Source organism: Rosa rugosa, chromosome 2, assembly GCF_958449725.1.
Source record: "Rosa rugosa chromosome 2, drRosRugo1.1, whole genome shotgun sequence".
Taxonomy (NCBI): Eukaryota; Viridiplantae; Streptophyta; class Magnoliopsida; order Rosales; family Rosaceae; genus Rosa; species Rosa rugosa.
In genome coordinates this window covers 16,557,409-16,574,427 of record NC_084821.1, presented here as the reverse complement: position 1 = coordinate 16,574,427, position 17,019 = coordinate 16,557,409, and the positions used below count along the sequence as shown (strand labels likewise).

Genomic DNA, 17,019 nt, shown 5'->3' with positions numbered 1-17,019 from the left:
AAAAAGTTATAACAAAAAAAAAAGAAAAAAAAAAGAGAGAGATGAAGTTTTATAATGTAAGTCCAAAAATTGGAGAACAAATTCACCAAAAAGATTATAGTTGAGAATAAGATTCGATATGAGATGACACTGCCTTCTTTGTAAAGAAAGACCATGATCATGGATAAAGGCAAATCCCTACTTTCTTTTTTCTTTTTCAATATTATCCAATATCTAATCTCATTGTCATATTGGTTAATAGTTGAATAATAAGAGTGCAGCTTGGAATTTCAAGTTTGTGTTATTGTGTACCAAGATTCCGATAAGCACCAAATTTATCCAAATATTATTTCTTGCTTAACTAATATTTGTTTATCCAAATGTGTAATCTTATTGGATAAGTAAATCAGATGTGCAATTAGGGATGAGATTTGTCATTTCTTGCTTAAAGGGTAAAGAAGTTTAAGACCATAAAAAAAATAAAGACTAAATTAATAATTATTAAAAGTGCATCGTGAATTCGTGATCCCTGTTTGACTCTTGATTAAATTACTAAACCTAAGGGATTTTGTGAGCATCGTGAATTCGTGATCCTTGTTTGACTCTTGATTAAATTACTAAACCTAAGGGATTTTGTGATATTATGTATTAATGACATTCAAATTAGATTAGAATTGCAATATCAATCACATTTTTTACACAAACTAAATAATAATTTAGCGTACTTTCCATAATGTTGGTAAAGAACTAAAGATGCAAAACCTTCTAAAAAAAAAGGTTTTGAGTTATTTTGTGCATTACTTTCAAGGATTCGACCGCAATATTTGAAGGGATCCAAGCATTAATTGACGGATGTTCGAAATTTCAAATTTTCAAAAAAAAATTCTACTAGCATTCATAAAGTTAAAGACGGAAATTTGGTTAGCTTACAAATATTATCCAAACAAAGATAGAAAAAATGAAACGTATAGTTTGTCAAGATCTATATTACCAACTAATCTTCCAAAAATATCAAATTTCCCCATTCATTACATCTTATCTTATGCTAAATTCAATCCGGGTTAGGATAATCCAGATATATTAATCCATTTTGTAATCAAATACTACCTCCCTCCGAATCTTTCTCCTTGTAGAAGATGACATTTACTATAGTACTGCTATATATACACCACAAGACAAGACCGCTCACACATTTAGTACCATCATCACTTTCCTCTCGTTTTGGGTTTTTTGCTTTCTGGGTTAGAGAAAAGATGGAGATTGATCTTACACCAAGGTTGGCTAAGAAGGTTTATGGAGGAGATGGTGGTTCCTACTCTGCCTGGTCCCCGTCGGATCTTCCCATGCTCCGGGAAGGTGACATCGGAGCTGCCAAGCTCTCTCTGGAGAGGGACGGCTTTGCTCTCCCCAGTTACTCTGACTCTGCCAGAGTTGCTTATGTCCTTCAAGGTATCGTTTTGTTCTGCTAGCTTTGTTAAATGATATTGTGATTACAGTGCAGAATTGCTGTGAATTGAACTGCTTGATCTTATTAGTTGGCTATTGATTTCTGTGAATCCTGGATGAAAGTGCTTACAATCTTATTAGTTAGCTATTGATTTTTGTGGATCATGAGTGATTGCCTTTATGATATTAGAATAAGATCACTACACCATAAACTTTCATTCATAGCATTCGAAAAATAAGATCGTGGGTTTGAATTTTTCATGATCGGCTTGATCTTGTATATATGTTCTTAGTTGTTTAATTGCTAGCGAATCGTGAAAGTCATATATGAAATAGTTTACAATAAGATCCTTTAAAAAAAAAAAAAAGATAACAGTGATTGTCTTTGCAAAGGTCGATCCCTTTTTAACGGTGATCATGTGTTTTTTTTTTTTCCTTGGATCCATACTTTTGGTATTATTGTAAGTTGTTGAAATCACTCCGGTACGTAGCCTTTTGTTTTATTAATGATAAGTGCTTGGATCATGTTATCATTTGTTTTGTGTGTTCAATGGTTATGCCATGCTGTTCTCTTTTCTTTTTCGTTTTTTTTTCCTTACACCACGGGGAAATTCTGTTAATTTTGTTTACTTTTCTTGGGCCTCAGGTAACGGAGTAGTCGGAATTGTTTTGCCGGAGAAAGAAGAAAAAGTTCTTCCAGTGAAGAAGGGTGATGCCATTGCCCTGCCTTTTGGAGTTATCACTTGGTGGTACAACAAGGAGGACACTGAGTTTGTGGTTCTTTTCTTGGGTGATACCAAAACAGCTCACAAACGGGGAGAGTTCACCAATTTCTATCTCAATGGTTCTAATGGCATTTTCACTGGCTTCTCAACTGAGTTTGTCGGCCGAGCATGGGATTTGGAGGAGAGTGTTGTGAAGACTCTTGTTGGCAAGCAAACCGGCAAGGGCATTGTTAAGTTGGGGGGAGCTAATTTGCCTGAACCAAAGAAGGAACATAGAGATGGGATGACATTGAACTGCGAAGAGGCTCCTCTTGATGTTGATATCAAGGGTGGTGGGAGAGTTGTTGTTTTGAATACTAAGAATCTTCCTTTGGTTGGTGAGGTTGGGCTTGGTGCTGATCTTGTTAGGTTGGATGGAAGTGCTATGTGCTCCCCTGGATTTTCTTGTGACTCTGCATTGCAGGTGACTTACATTGTTAGGGGCAGTGGCCGTGTGCAAGTTGTTGGTGTAGATGGGAAGAGGGTCTTGGAAACAACTGTTACAGCTGGCAACTTGTTCATTGTTCCTCGATTCTTTGTCGTTTCGAAGATTGCTGATCCAGAAGGCTTGGAATGGTTCTCCATCATCACCACTCCCAACCCAATATTCACTCATTTGGCTGGAAGTATTGGAGCTTGGAAGGCATTATCTCCTCAGGTGCTTGAGGCTTCCTTCAAAGTGGATTCAGACACTGAGAAACTCTTTCGATCAAAGAGAACTTCTGATGCAATCTTCTTCCCTCCTCCAAAGTGAACCCATGAGCTAATTAAGCTCTATGTTCTTTAGGTTTCATTGGCTCTTTTAGTTGAGATTTCTTTGGTTTTTTAAGTCTTCATGTGAGTTTGAAATGTTTAATTTCGACTAAAGTTTGACTTTTTAAAATTGAGTATATGTTAAATTTTCTTTGTTAGATTCTCGATTGTTAATTTCACTCTATAATTTCATGCTAAACCATTTACTATTACATTTAAATGGACAAAGAAGATCCTCTGCAAGACTGCAAACATGATAATCCTACTCTCGTTTAACCTAAAAATGTATCCCCTGATTAGAAGCATAGGATTGAAACAACTGTCCTGGTTCGTTAGGGAAGGAACTCAATTTGGCCAAAAAAAAAAAAACAGAGAGAGAGAGAGACATGAAATGATGAGGTGAAAAGTTAAAAAACATCGAAAGTGTGGCTGCTGGGATTCGAGCCCAGGTCTCCACGGCCACAACGTGGAATTCTCACCACTAAACTACAGCCACAAAGTTGACAATGTGTGTCCCTTTATTTTCTATATTAGAAAAGTATATGAATCTCTCATCTAATTGTTCCGCTGAACAACTATACAAAAGCCAGTACATACAGGTTACGATATTTGCTTGGAAATTCCTTTATTTCCTAAAAAGTGATAGAGATCCAACGACTGAATTTTCTAAAACTTGGTTTTATACCCCGACTCGTCATGTGTTGATAGTGTTCGGAAAAATTAGTACAAAAACAATTTAATCACAGTAATGAACACTTCAAAATTGTGTCGTCCCTAAACAAACTTAGAACCAAATCATTCTCAAATTCTCAATTAGAATAGGAAATACAATTGACCAAAAAAAAAGGAACAGGAAATACAGGTTGAATTGCAAGAACTTGAGTACAAGAAAGAACTATTTCTTCCATTTCTCTAATGAAATGTTGCAGTAGCATTTTACATTCTTTGGTCGTGTATTCCAAAAAGTTTGCAAGATAAAATACTAAAAACACTTCTGTTCCTTTAGTTAGTCTATACTCAATCATCCCTATGGAATTGTGGATCTTCAAGAATTTGGGTCTCCAGCTTGCTTCAAAGAATCCATTTGCATGCGGTGTGGTCGAGACTCCATTTAGATCAGGTATCCCACATCCAAGGTTGTTCACAGGTGCAGCTCTATACTTATAAAAACCAAAGCTGTCCATTGATCAAAGTTGGAGGCAGTACCAGCACAACATATCAAAGTTAACGTACTGTCAAACCCAAACACTATCAAGGGATCCCCTTTACTGGGCTAGAAGGTCCATCCTGCACTTTGTCTGACGGGGACGGATTTGGAGTTGCATTTCTCATAAACGTTTTTGCATATAGGGAACCAAAGACAACCACCTGATCAATGTAAGAAAAGTAGTGTTGGGCAACATGAAGTTTAGGAATTTAGAAAGAGAATAAAACTATTAGGGTTAAGGATGAGGCTTACAGCTCCAATCCACTGTTCCCAGCTAAGCGGGTGATGAAACCACATGCATGATAGCATAATGCTGACCAACTTCAGCACCAAACAGAAGACCCCAGTTATTAGTACCATCAATATTTGAAAAAACAAAAGAGAAAATTCAAGGATTATTTGGGAGTTATGATTTACCTGTCTTGTGGTCATTATAGTGGCAAACGTTAGAGCACCAAATGTGCGAATTGTGTAAGAAATGAAAAATTGGCTAGCTGTTGCCACCTGCAACACAAACAATAAGTATATCAGGAAACAGCAGAGAGAGGGAAAATAAAAAGGGAGAGAGAAGGGGAAAAAACTTGAACAACGGATGTAATCATGGATTAAAAAAAAAAATTAACGAGTGATTAAATGGGGGTAGGACAAGCAGGAATTATAATAGGAAGTAAAGGTCTCTTACAGTCGAAAGCAGTGCGATGTCAAAGAAACAATCATTGTGGCTAGAAACAAATTGTATTGCTGGAACCAGTTGTCCTTGTAATATAAGACCTGAAAGGTAATGCAACAAATAACCAACTGCTAAAAGCAACAGAAAAAAAATCAAATGGAGAAAAGGTAAAGGAGGCTTGCAAACTAAATACCTTTCAAAAAATAAATAACCATAAGGCAAGATGCTTACAGTCCCCTACTAATGAAAACGGTCAGGTTTCAAAGTTTTGTTGACTTAAACCCTCGCATGCTAATAAACTACTTAACCATTGTAAGACTTTCTACACAAAAAGTTTGGGAATGTGAAGCAGAAACAGATATTGCATATTGATATACAATATCCATTGGCAATAAATGCAAGTACACCCTTTATCTAACCCAAACAGTCAAAAAGATGAAGCGAGTGGCTAGCCTGCTGAGTTGGTTCATGGTTTAAGCACCAATCATGCAAAACACATCCCAGATGACTTTATCCTCCTCAATCAGCTACGAAAATGAAATAGAACCAACTACACAATTTTTTTTTTAGTAGAAATGACAATTTTTTCCCACCCCATCTCTCCAATGACGCCAGTTAGATTTGAACATGTGACCTCCACAGTGTCAGTTATTTCAGATACCCAACAGACCACAGACCACAGCTCACCGGCAACCAACTACATAGATCTGATTTAAGCAATAAGATGCTTATGCAACAAAATTGCAAAATATATCCTCCCACCTGACTAACCAACCTAATGATCGGGCCAAAAGATTTAGACAAGACAGATCCAAACATAACCAAAAGGCTTCAAATCAAGCTATTAAAATAGCAACAAAACAACCAAATTTGCCTACAAAAGTACAACGCAATAAGATTAGAACAGCAACAACCAGAAAAGTAATAATAGTAATAATAAGATCTTACCGCTCAAGCTAAGAACACAAGAACAGAACGTTGTGTAGAATATTTGATTGTGTATCTCCATATCATAACCTTTAAAAAGTTTGTCTTGGAATGTGCTTGTAAAGCCATCAAACCTATTAGACAGAGAAATGAGGATCTACATGGATAAGAAATACATAAATTTTAATTCCAAACATGTGGCATCATTTGCCAATGGCCAATGTTATTGCTAAAAAGTGAAAGAAATTAGGAATGATATTAGACAAATGCAAAATATCAAAGCTGCCATGGTGGTATTATGAAAGCGTAACTTTCAACTTACTTTTTTGGTATAATTTTACCTCTGTAAGGAACCATAAAAACATTGCAACAATTTAGCACACTAGGGGACATATAATCCTATGTCATAGTTATCCTAGCAATCTGATCTAGCATTATAGGGATCTCACTTCCGTCCGAGGTGAGGTGAGGTGTGAGTATCAAAAAAGGAGGAACTACTTTCAATAGCATGCGTAGAAACAAAAGTAATAACTTATTACAATAACTGGATATGTAAGTAGAATAAATTCATATGTTTTAATTGAAGGCCATTTAACGTTTATTTCAACAGCTAATGACAAAAAAAATACAAAAAGCATAACCATAAAGGAAAGGTCCAGAATATACCCAAGGTAACCGATCATAAGAGAGACGCCCCACATAGTATTTTCTCTTGCTCTACCAAATGCATCAGTTGGGCCCAAGTCAGACCCTGCCTACAATCAAAAGCACAACACAATCAGTCGTATCCATGTCAAAGAACAAAATTGACCAAAATGTTGTGCATCATCAACAAAAAGATGTCACACAAACAACTGTCTCATGCATCAACAGAGGTAGCATCTTCATAGATAAGTGAAGGAGTATGTTGCCAAGTGATAATAAATTATAGGTCATCTGCTATCACATCTTTTGTCAGAAAGCGTCCCAGAGTGCATATTGTGGCAAAGAACTTGGCAATGTGATATCATAGTATGAGACAATAAATCGGCATCCCGAAGCTTAGTTGGTTTAAACTAAGCAGTCTGAACTGTAATTAAACTCAGAACCTCTGTGACCAACTATGAAAGTAAAGAAAACAATCCTGAAAGCATGTGCAGCTTAACAGGTACAATGGCATAAATTAAGATATTGAATGCAATGGAGAATTATCCTTGGAAGTAACCGCAAAACTCCATATGCATTATTATATCATTAAACACCCCACATAGCAGTCATTGTTCAAGACATTTAAAGAAAAAATGGTAATAGAAAATTATTAGTATCCATGCAAAGTGGCAGAATGTTGATGTTTGGTGCAAGTTTCCAAGACACCATCATCTTCATGGGCATGCCTGGTTAAACTAACTAAAGTAAACTTTACTGGGAACCAGAGACTGGTGACGATCATAACCACTTCCTTCTCAATACAACCAATTGTATGTGCAAGCCTGAGTGGAAAATATAAGGAATTAAACTGAGAGACTGAGGACATACCGGATATAGTATAAATATTGAACAGCCAACTGTAACTAGAAAAGCAAACAAATAGTCACGCCCCTTGTATTTCTTTTGCATAATGATGGTACCCCAAACCTGCATAAACAATCACAGCATGAATGAAAAACAAAGAGCATAAGACTATGTTCCTTGTGGAAAACCTAGGGTTGCAACTAGCAATAAATCTTTCATTGATGACAGAATTGTTGGAAACGACATTGAGGTAGCACATGCTCTCTCCAGCTAATGACTTAAACTATGAATTAGATGTTCATTTGTTACTTTTTTAGAACTGTGTTTGACAGTTTGGTCTTGGTTAGTCTCCTCACATCTTAGGTTCATCTTGACACCAACTTTCATCAGACCCTTAAACACTTGTGAGCCGCCAATCATTCTAAGCTTGTCCGCCAACTTCTGGCCTCACATTTACAGTGGGAGGTTCGGGACTAAGTGCCTATTTATATGCCCTATGACTATATTCCTGGCATTTCCGAAATAGTTTAAGAAACAATAACCCCAATGCCTATCATGCTCCATACGACCCTCCTTCCCTCCCCATATTCAGGCAAATGTTACTCTATGTTTTTAATCTTCATATTTCCCATATAGGAGGCTTCAACAACCAACTCCATATCTCATCAGCTTCACTATGCTCTAAAAGTGAGAGAAAGTTCTAAGAAAGAAAACTAAGCTTTCATCACAAAAATTGTACAAGAAACATTAACAAGGACACGGTGCCTAATTACACCCTCCTCCAGCCCTGCCCCTCCTCCACTTCCACCTTCCCAGAATACTCATCTTGACTGTAGTAAGTCATATTCTTTAAAGTTATATCAGATGCAGAAGTTAAACAACAAGTCTGATGCCATATTCCGACTGCCTCCTAGAAGCATTCCATTATCAAAGTGTTAGCGTCAAACTAATTCTTTCCTTTTCGTCCTCCGCTCGCAAAATCAACAGTTTTATGTGGAGACCCCAAATTTGTATATTTCAAAAGCTAAATGCAGTAACTAAGTTGAATGATCCCAAAGTTACATATAACCAACATACCCGAAATATGCTATAAAATCAGCAATAAAAGACTACAGAACCAAACAAATATAACTCTTCAAACTAGTAGACGGAATAAGAAACCATGCCCAGGTAAATTAAACTGAAAGACTGCATATAGTAAGTTGTAACCACCATAATTAGCCAGAGCTGTTTTGACTTACCATAACAGGTATCATCTTGGCACATTTTGCAAGTGTTTGAACAGGAAAGCTTACATACTTGAGGGCCTGGCACAAGCAATTATAGTCAGTAAAACACTAAAAATCTACAGCAAAAGTCTCCGATTTTGCGAAAAATTTGAAGGACCCAGAAGCTGAATTTTACCTCATACTGACATGTAGTGGTTAGTATATTGGTCACTGATACAAGGCCGTATTTGTAAAACGGAGCTACCGGATTCAAAGCCTTTTTACTTGAGATTAAAGCTCCGGCGGAAATCGCCGACGTTGTGATTCGGTTGCAGAGAACCAGAAACAATGAGTACTTGAAAAAGGCATGGTCTTCCCCGTAAGGCACTCTCATGATCTTCTCCTGCATTGAACAAGAAAAGCAAAGCAGCCAAAGATTGCAGCTTTTTCAGAACTCGGGGATTTGGGTCAACGGAATTGGTCAAATGTGAGAGAAAATCGGAACCTGTAGAACGCCGTAGGTGACGAGCGTGGTCATGATTCCGGTCACGGCGAAAACCCCTTTCCACAGCCTGCTGCGCTCTCGCGGACCGTCGAGCGACGTCGTTTCGGCCATGGCCCCCCGATTAACGAGACAGTGATTCTGATTCGAGGCGAAAACGGTGACGTTTTGAGTGGAGGTCGCCGGAGAATTAATGTGGGCGGCCGAGGATTGGGGATCAAATAGAGATGAGCCAGAGAGAGAGAGAGAGTGAGGGTTCGGAGGACACGTGGCGGGGGTTTAGGGGAGGGGTTGAGCCTGATGAGGGGTGCTCGGAATCGGCGGCGGCAATTTTTCTGGTTGGTGGAGACTGGTGTAGAGTCTTCGCCTTTGAAAAGTTGTCTGGCCACGTCATCGGCGGCCCCACACCACTGTGGGTACTCGTTCGGTGCTTTTTATTAAAGAGTTTTATGACAGGTTTAGGGGTTCCAAGACCGTTAAATTTGGTCAAACCATGTTTTGATATGGTGGTGTTTGTGTTTCCAAGACCATTCCACATTGGTTCATTAATGTAGACTAGATTTATTTATCAGAGGACCATTCCACATTTGTATATATTTTGGAATCCATTTTTCGATCGAATTCGGATGAAAAGAGGTGTCAAACAAGTCAGTTCGACCTAATTGAAATAAATTCGTGTGAGTTTTGGATTGTGTTCGAACTCATTCATATAATAATCCAATCAAACCATTATTATATTTTAAAATTATGAAGTTGTGACGATTTTTGTTTTTGTTTTTTTCTTTTTTGAGTTGAACATGTTTGGCTCCAAAACCAGTCTGGTTGCAAACAGTCTCTTTTGAACGTGCGCGAGCGTGCCATCCCCGTGGGGTGCAGTCGTCGGGGAGTTCCTTGACCTGACTTCTTCTCAAACGTTGTGGACGAGGAGAGCACCAACCTCGTCACCAGGTTCTTTTCTATGCCTTTCGGAAAATGACTTCTTGCCTTACGGGTAAGGGCTTGTGGTGTGATCTCTTCGCGTCACCGAATCGATACTCAACGTTGTAGGTTGAGCAGAGCAATCATCGAGAAGTTTGGAGAAAGCATGGGGTTTGCTAAAGCGTGACTTTAGCTTCGTTGGGTTGCGATGGCGTTACCCTTGCTTTGTTGGATTGCAACTAGGTTTGCTCCGAAGAGGCTTTGATAATCTGTGCGATTGATTGATTGAAGAGTTGTGTTGTTTCGTCCTTAAAACCTGGTATTTATACCCTAGGGTTTCGACTGTTCCTTGCCATAGAAGGATTATTGATTGAAGTTTCATATTCAATCTCCGCTACTTGATTCCAATAAGGGCTCGTTTTCCTTATGGATCTCGGAATGAGTGAAGCTATAACCTAAACCCAAGTAGACTTAATTTTGGGCCGCATGTATCGGCCCGCTATGCTAAATCCTCTAAAGGGATCTTGCCAAAATTACTTTTGGGCTCAAACAGAACATATATTAAGTTCAAAGGATAATGAATGGCAAATCCTAGCCTCTCCCTAACGGTGTTCTCCTTTGCGCTGATCCTAGCGCTGCTCTAGAGAGGCAACGAACACAGCGGCTCCGGCCACCCAATCTCGAGATGCCTGTGTCCCTTCCCTCTCGATGGTGTTTTGAATTCAGCAATGGTTGGATTGCCCTCTTGGGCTGGATCCTCTCTATCTCAGCTTCTCTGGTCGTTGGGGGTTTTTGACGTCTCTTCTAAATATGGGCGGCGGCCGGATCTTAGTTTGGACCAAGGCATGTGATGCCCCGAACCCGATCCCAAAGGTAGTGATGTGGCTTTTGGGCCACCGGAGGTTGATTGGCTCGAATCGGAGACTACTATGACAGACTGTGGCGTTGTCCTAGTTGTCACTATGCTGATCATGGAGGCGAAGTTGTGCAGTTTTTGGGCTGGGACGATGCTTTGGCGCCGATGTGGCTGAGAAAAGAATCTTCTGAGACTGATGATGACGCAACCGTGATGCTGACAAGGGCGAACAAGGGGTTGAACACTGGATTCTTACGCTGCTAGTGTTTCTGGTGGCTGTGTTAGAGACAGGGGTCACCTGTGGTTTGATGACGGCGACTTTGGAGTGCCTGGAGATGGGTGACCAAATCAATTTGGGCCTTTATGAATTTGGGCTTTGGTGGGTACCATACTATCTGGTTTTGGAGCTCTACTTGTCTTTGGGCCGGTTTTGTTGGGATCCAGATGGTCTAGCGGGCAATTGGGCCTTTCTAGGCTCAATTCCAAGCCAAGCTCTTGGTTGGGCTTGGGGCATTGAAGATGCATTCTGGACATGGGTCTTGGGTCCAGGGTAACTATGGGGTTTCTATGCCCATTCTTTAGTTAGTTTTCCATTACTAGCCTATTACTATGCGTCTTGATCATAGTTGAATAGGTTTACTTTGAATCAGTGAGCATGACATGTCGAATGAATGATCTTATCCTATGTATCACTGTAGTGTTTCTTCACTACAACTTCTTGTCTATCTGTACATGGTAGCGGAAGGATATGTAATGATCATTCCGGTCTTACCCTTATATTAATGAAAATCTCTATAATGCTTTTACTCAAAAAAAAAAAAAAAGTTCAAAGGATAATGTAAATGAATGTAAGTACACACAACCTATGGCAGCAGTTACTTACTAATTAGGCTAGCTGCCTGCAACAATCGCAAAAGCAAACTTATAAATCAATAAGTAGAAGTGGAAAAATGTCTTCACCTCTTCTCAAAACTATTCTAAAGGTGATCTCATTAAAACCTTGTTCAGATAAAACTCAATGGGACAAAACTCTGAACCAAGGAAAGAGTACCACCATGTAAAAAAACTAAGATTGTAGTTGACCATTGTCATCTTCGATTAAGATGTTTCTCACTTGATAGAGATTACTAGAGCCACAAACAGCACCAGCAACTTGATGAAAACTAATCGGATGAAGCAACTTGAATGTGGGACATCTTCCGATGTATGAAGTTGTGACATTTGAAAAACAAAAAAGAAGTTTAAACTCTGAAAATTTAAAATGGAAATCCTCTTGTAAAATATTTTGAATTGGACTGGAACACCTTATTTTCGTCTGATTCGCCCACTTCCCACTAATTTGATTCATCTACCTAAAAATTTCAAACAACTCAATTTTCTGTAAGAGAAATAATTAGGGGAATAAAATCCGTACTCCTCTGTTTTTATTTTTTTTTGGTAACTTAAATTTTGTGTTTTATATGAATTTCTATTAAAAAAAATGTGAATTAAAATAGAGAGTGTCCAATAATTAATCATGACAATACTGTTAAAAAATGATCACTTTGATGCATAAGACTTAGACAGTTCTCCATCACGGTTAAATTTAATTGGCTACAAAGAGTGTATTATCCGCATATAATAAGAACCTGGCATAAGAAAAGTTTAAATTTGGGTCCTTTTGGATAACGGCTAGAGTACAAAAGTTGCAAACACATCCATAACTAGAGGTGGGCTTTCTTCCTTCATGCATTACGTAATATGCAAGTTCTGATAATGAGAGAAGAGCTAGAGAAGAAGAACAAGTTCGAGTCTCTGAAAATTCTGTAATGGACTCTGCTTTATTTTCTCACCCCCTCATTCCTTACATCCTCACTAACTCGAGGTAATCCTTCTTTCCCTTAGTCGCGTTCCTAATTGTTTTTGTACGTGTAGAACATGTTTTACACCATTGATGATTCTTCTTCTTCTTCTATCACAGTTTGCATCGATATTTTGCGGCTCCTCAGAAGCAAAGGTGGTTGAATCCAAGTTGTTGGGCTATTGGGGTTTCTAGAACTGGAGAGGGAAACCTTTCTAATGATATTCCTTTAAAGAAAAGTGAAAATGGGTCTTTGTTGGGTGGCTTGGACGAGTCAGCTTCATCAGCACCAATAATTGGGACATTGGATGCTGAGATTACACCAGAGACCATTGATTTCTTTGTTAGTGATGCCGAGGGTGATCCTGATTCTCCATCGGAGGGCTACTCGTCCATAGAGCAAGCGCTCAATACATTACGCCAAGGAAAGGTTGGTTAATTCTTGTTTAGCTACTCCTTTCCAGCTATTTGACTCGACTAGTATGTGTATCGAATAGGAGTTTGCTAGTAGTGGATCTTGTGTTTGAGTATATATAGCTCAATGCAAGTTTTCAGAATGAGTGAAAACGAGACTACTCCCACATCATATACAACATTGTACGACCGTTTAAGTCTCATTTGGCCAAAGTAACAAGTTGAAACAATATCGATCAGTGTTGGTTTAGGTTTATAAATGAGTGGACACTGGCATGTTGCCCAAAAGTTGAAATATGTGACTCGATTGTGTTGGTTTCATGAAACTCAAATCATGAACAATTTAATGTCAACTGCCACTGATTTTTCTTTTTTCTTCTCTTTTGTGGTCTAGTTTGTGATTGTTGTAGATGATGAAAATGCGGAAGTTGAAGGAAACCTCGTCATGGCAGCATCATTTGCAAATCCTAGAAACATAGCATTCCTAATTAAACACGGATCTGGGATCGTCTCTGTAGGCATGAAGGAGGAGGATCTTGAAAGATTGAAGCTTCCTCTGATGTCACCAGAGACCGAAGACGAAGACTCTTCTGCCCCCACATTCACAATCACAGTGGTATATGATGCTTTTGCATTACCATACTGTACGTAATTCAAGTAAACGCAATTTGATAATGTTTGAGTTCATACATTAGTTTCTTTGGTTTTGTAGGATGCAAACATTGGAACATCTACTGGAGTATCAGCTCCAGACAGGGCAAAGACTGTTCTTGCTCTTTCATCTAAGGAGTCAAAGCCGGAAGATTTTAGAAGGCCTGGCCATGTGTTTCCCCTCAAGTACCGCAATGGTGGGGTTCTTCGGAGAGCTGGTCACACTGAGGCTTCTGTTGATCTGGTTGTTCTGGCGGGCTTGAGGCCAGTGTCTGTTCTTTCAGCCGTAGTTGATGCAGAAGATGGCTCTATGGCGTCTTTGCCCGGTTTAAAAAAACTGTCATTGGACCACAGCATTCCAATTGTCTCAATAACTGATCTGATTAGGTAATCAGTCTACTCGAGCATGCATTTCTCAATGAGTACCCTAAATAATTGTGGGACTAATGAAAAAAAGGAAGTTAACTTTGCTGCAGTTGAATTTGTTAAGTACAGTTCTTGACAAATAATGTGGAATGTACCACAGTTACTGACCACATTACTAATGGTATCTCTTACAAATGTGAATTGAGTCACCCTTTACAAGAGAGCGGTTAGCAATGTGACGAGAAATTGTGGCATAAACTCCACTACTGAAGTTGGTTAAAATACCTGAGTCTTCAGATGTATATAAATTGAAGTCAAACATGAAGTTGCTCAAACCTATGATGCATCATCATTTATCTGATAGGGTTTGATATGCTCACAGGTACAGGAGAAAGAGGGAAAAGATAGTTGAAAGAACTGCTCTATCGCGTTTGCCTACAAAATGGGGTCTGTTTCAGGCTTATTGCTACCGCTCAAAGCTAGACGGAACAGAACATGTTGCTGTTGTGAAAGTATGTAGCATTTGGCTTAGTAATTAGTATAGTAGGCTGCGATTGTATTAAACTTCTTCTAAGCTAACACCATCTGTTTCACTATTAACATCAACAGGGAAGCATAGGAAATGGAGAAGATGTGCTAGTAAGAGTTCATTCAGAGTGTTTGACAGGTGACATTTTTGGGTCGGGGAGGTGTGATTGTGGCAACCAGTTGGAATTGGCAATGCAGCTAATTGAACAAGCTGGTCGAGGAGCTGTTGTTTACCTTCGAGGTCATGAAGGAAGAGGCATTGGTCTTGGTCACAAACTTCAAGCCTATAATCTTCAAGACCAAGGCCATGACACAGTCCAGGCTAATATCGAACTTGGACTAGCTGTCGATGCTCGCGAATATGGAATTGGTGCACAGGTCAGTTTCGTAAACCATGGTCCTAATTGCAAATTCCTCACATTTGGTATGTTGCTCACAATATGACTTGACATTTTTGAATATTGACAACAGATTCTAAGAGACATAGGAGTTCGAACGATGAGGCTGATGACAAACAATCCAGCCAAGTTCAGTGGTCTAAAGGGATATGGTTTGGCTGTGATTGGTAGGGTTCCCGTGTTAACACCAATTACAGAGGAAAACAAGAAGTACTTGGAAACAAAAAGAACTAGGATGGGGCATGTTTATGGTTCTGATATCCAAGGATCTTCAGCCGGTTTCATCAAACCAAATGTATATAACAAGGACATAGAAAACAAACCTGAAAGCTAAAAATTATACATGGCTACCACACATAGGTATAGAAAGGCAATTCATTTTTCTCATTGTAACAAAGAGAATTCATTGGTTTGTTATTGGTTCCTTGATTAGTGTAAAAATTTCCATTTGCACTGATCATTGGTGTAGTAATCAAATCTTGATAAAGCCCATAGTGAGGCCCAACTCTTCACCGTATACATAAATAGACAATCTCCAATCCAAACGTTACCACCGTCTCATCTCACAATACTTCAACGTTTCAATGTCCATAATCGTCGAAATCCTGAAGGTTAGCCCGAGTGGCAGCGCCGGAATGTACACTCCATCTTCTACAACAGTTGCGCCAAAGGAAAGTGGTAATGATGATGTAACAATCCATTGGTTTGCTTTCACGATCCAGCCATCCGCAGTATGGTTTGGTTTGTTCCTCGAGTGCATTGAATTGATAATTGCTTTTTAGTTGCCTCATTTTTAGTTCGGACTTGAGAGTATGTTGATGGGACTGTTCTAAAAATCCCTTTAGACGGCAGTCTTAGGTAGGGTTTAGGCACTACCTATGTAACCAGTTATGGGTTCGAGTCACTATGAGAGCAGGAGTGAAACCCTTTGATCCTCTTTCTTAAAAAAGAGAAAAAAAAGAAGGTAGGGTTTAGGCACTAGGTGGTGGTCAGCCGTCTCGATTAGTCTAACCAGCCTGGGTGGTTCAAGTTTAAAAAAATAAAATAACATCCACCTAAACTAGCCGGCTAAATTTTGTCTCCTCCCATTTTTAGAACATTGACTATTCATATATTGTCTCCTCCCATAACATCCACCTTTTTCTATTTATTTTAATTAATTAATTATATATATATATATATATATTTTTTTTTTTTTTTTGATGTAATACCCCCCCTTTTTTTTTTTTTTTTTGAGAATGTGGAATTACCATTAAACAAACAACAAACATAAAAGTCTACAAACAAGATAGTCAAGGAGACTATCATATACCCAAACATGAAAGTAAGGAATTATAAGCTCATTCCTTACTAGATAGTGAAAGAGACTATTTGATGTAACACCCCCCATTATATCATGTGCAATACACATACATTTATCCCCTTCTATGTTCTTTTGTGTCTAGGGGGTTCATTTCCATTTTTTTTTTTTTTTTTTATTAAAAAAAAAAAACCCTTAACCCACCTCACTCTTACATATGTCAATGAAAATCGAACTCATGACTTTTACAATGTTGAAAATTATAACTTACCAACAAATCACTTTCTATTTTCTTTTGCGTCTCGGGGGTTCATTTGCATTTGCTTTGATTGTTGCTATTATGATCGATCATCTATGCTCATGCATAAACTCTGAAGCGATCGATATGCCTGTCTATGCCATATGTCATTGTTTGTTGCTAATGTCACTAGCCTCGTGGACCTCGTCTATAAACTAGAGTATGCTTACAATCAATAAGATATTGATTTTGGTACTTAACTAGCCTCCTCTGCTGAGTCCTTGGTTTAGATATCAACACTGTTACTGTTAATACCTATATCATTATAACAATTTCATACCCCTATGTCTGAGGGTTTCTGGAGAGTGGAGAGTTGGGACTTCAGAATTTTTTCTTTCGTATCTCACATTCTCACCACAGATTGGTTCATATGTTGTGCATTATGAACGAGGGCCCTCATAGGGGGATTATAACATCCATTTTCACACTCATTCATGTAGCCAATCCAATTCACACGACAGTACGTGATGATGGGAGCACCTTACAACTTTTGCCAAAGGGCG

At 38.7% G+C, this 17,019-nt stretch overlaps 3 protein-coding genes and 1 non-coding gene across 4 annotated transcripts; 2 read left to right on the top strand and 2 right to left on the bottom strand.

The window, feature by feature from the left end:
* Positions 1-1,018: 1,018 nt before the first annotated feature.
* LOC133733258 (glutelin type-D 1-like) lies at positions 1,019-3,100 on the top strand. Its single transcript, XM_062160904.1, has 2 exons — positions 1,019-1,428; positions 2,072-3,100. Exons 1-2 carry the CDS (start codon positions 1,116-1,118, stop codon positions 2,941-2,943), a joined length of 1,185 nt encoding a protein of 394 aa, XP_062016888.1. The 5' UTR covers positions 1,019-1,115; the 3' UTR covers positions 2,944-3,100.
* A 266-nt stretch (positions 3,101-3,366) lies between these two features.
* TRNAH-GUG (transfer RNA histidin (anticodon GUG)) lies at positions 3,367-3,438 on the bottom strand. Its single transcript has one exon. It is a non-coding gene; the product is annotated as a tRNA-His (tRNA).
* A 382-nt stretch (positions 3,439-3,820) lies between these two features.
* On the bottom strand, positions 3,821-9,357 carry LOC133733107 (UDP-galactose/UDP-glucose transporter 5B). The gene is made up of 10 exons (XM_062160715.1): positions 8,951-9,357; positions 8,642-8,848; positions 8,479-8,544; positions 7,262-7,360; positions 6,413-6,501; positions 5,768-5,880; positions 4,832-4,920; positions 4,567-4,653; positions 4,402-4,470; positions 3,821-4,310 (listed from the first exon to the last, which is right to left on the bottom strand). Exons 1-10 carry the CDS (start codon positions 9,059-9,061, stop codon positions 4,194-4,196), a joined length of 1,047 nt encoding a protein of 348 aa, XP_062016699.1. The 5' UTR covers positions 9,062-9,357; the 3' UTR covers positions 3,821-4,193.
* Positions 9,358-12,406: 3,049 nt separating this feature from the next.
* Positions 12,407-15,375, top strand: LOC133732541 (monofunctional riboflavin biosynthesis protein RIBA 3, chloroplastic). Its single transcript, XM_062160118.1, has 7 exons — positions 12,407-12,585; positions 12,682-12,991; positions 13,370-13,591; positions 13,688-14,013; positions 14,375-14,504; positions 14,602-14,898; positions 14,992-15,375. The coding sequence occupies exons 1-7, from the start codon at positions 12,530-12,532 to the stop codon at positions 15,250-15,252; spliced, it is 1,602 nt and encodes a 533-aa protein (XP_062016102.1). The 5' UTR covers positions 12,407-12,529; the 3' UTR covers positions 15,253-15,375.
* The last annotated feature ends 1,644 nt before the right edge of the window (positions 15,376-17,019 follow it).

Excerpts from the sequence above, each read along its gene's own strand:
- LOC133733258 (XM_062160904.1), top strand. The coding sequence starts at position 1,116 with ATGACATTTACTATAGTACTGCTATATATACACCACAAGACAAGACCG. Across the intron at positions 1,429-2,071 it reads AGTTGCTTATGTCCTTCAAG|GTAACGGAGTAGTCGGAATT; the intron begins GTATCGTTTTGT and ends CTTGGGCCTCAG.
- LOC133733107 (XM_062160715.1), bottom strand. The coding sequence starts at position 9,061 with ATGGCCGAAACGACGTCGCTCGACGGTCCGCGAGAGCGCAGCAGGCTG. Across the intron at positions 8,849-8,950 it reads TCACCTACGGCGTTCTACAG|GAGAAGATCATGAGAGTGCC; the intron begins GTTCCGATTTTC and ends TGTTCAATGCAG. Across the intron at positions 5,881-6,412 it reads CTTATGATCGGTTACCTTGG|GTTTGATGGCTTTACAAGCA; the intron begins GTATATTCTGGA and ends TCTGTCTAATAG.
- LOC133732541 (XM_062160118.1), top strand. The coding sequence starts at position 12,530 with ATGGACTCTGCTTTATTTTCTCACCCCCTCATTCCTTACATCCTCACT. Across the intron at positions 13,592-13,687 it reads CCACATTCACAATCACAGTG|GATGCAAACATTGGAACATC; the intron begins GTATATGATGCT and ends TTGGTTTTGTAG. Across the intron at positions 14,014-14,374 it reads TCAATAACTGATCTGATTAG|GTACAGGAGAAAGAGGGAAA; the intron begins GTAATCAGTCTA and ends ATATGCTCACAG.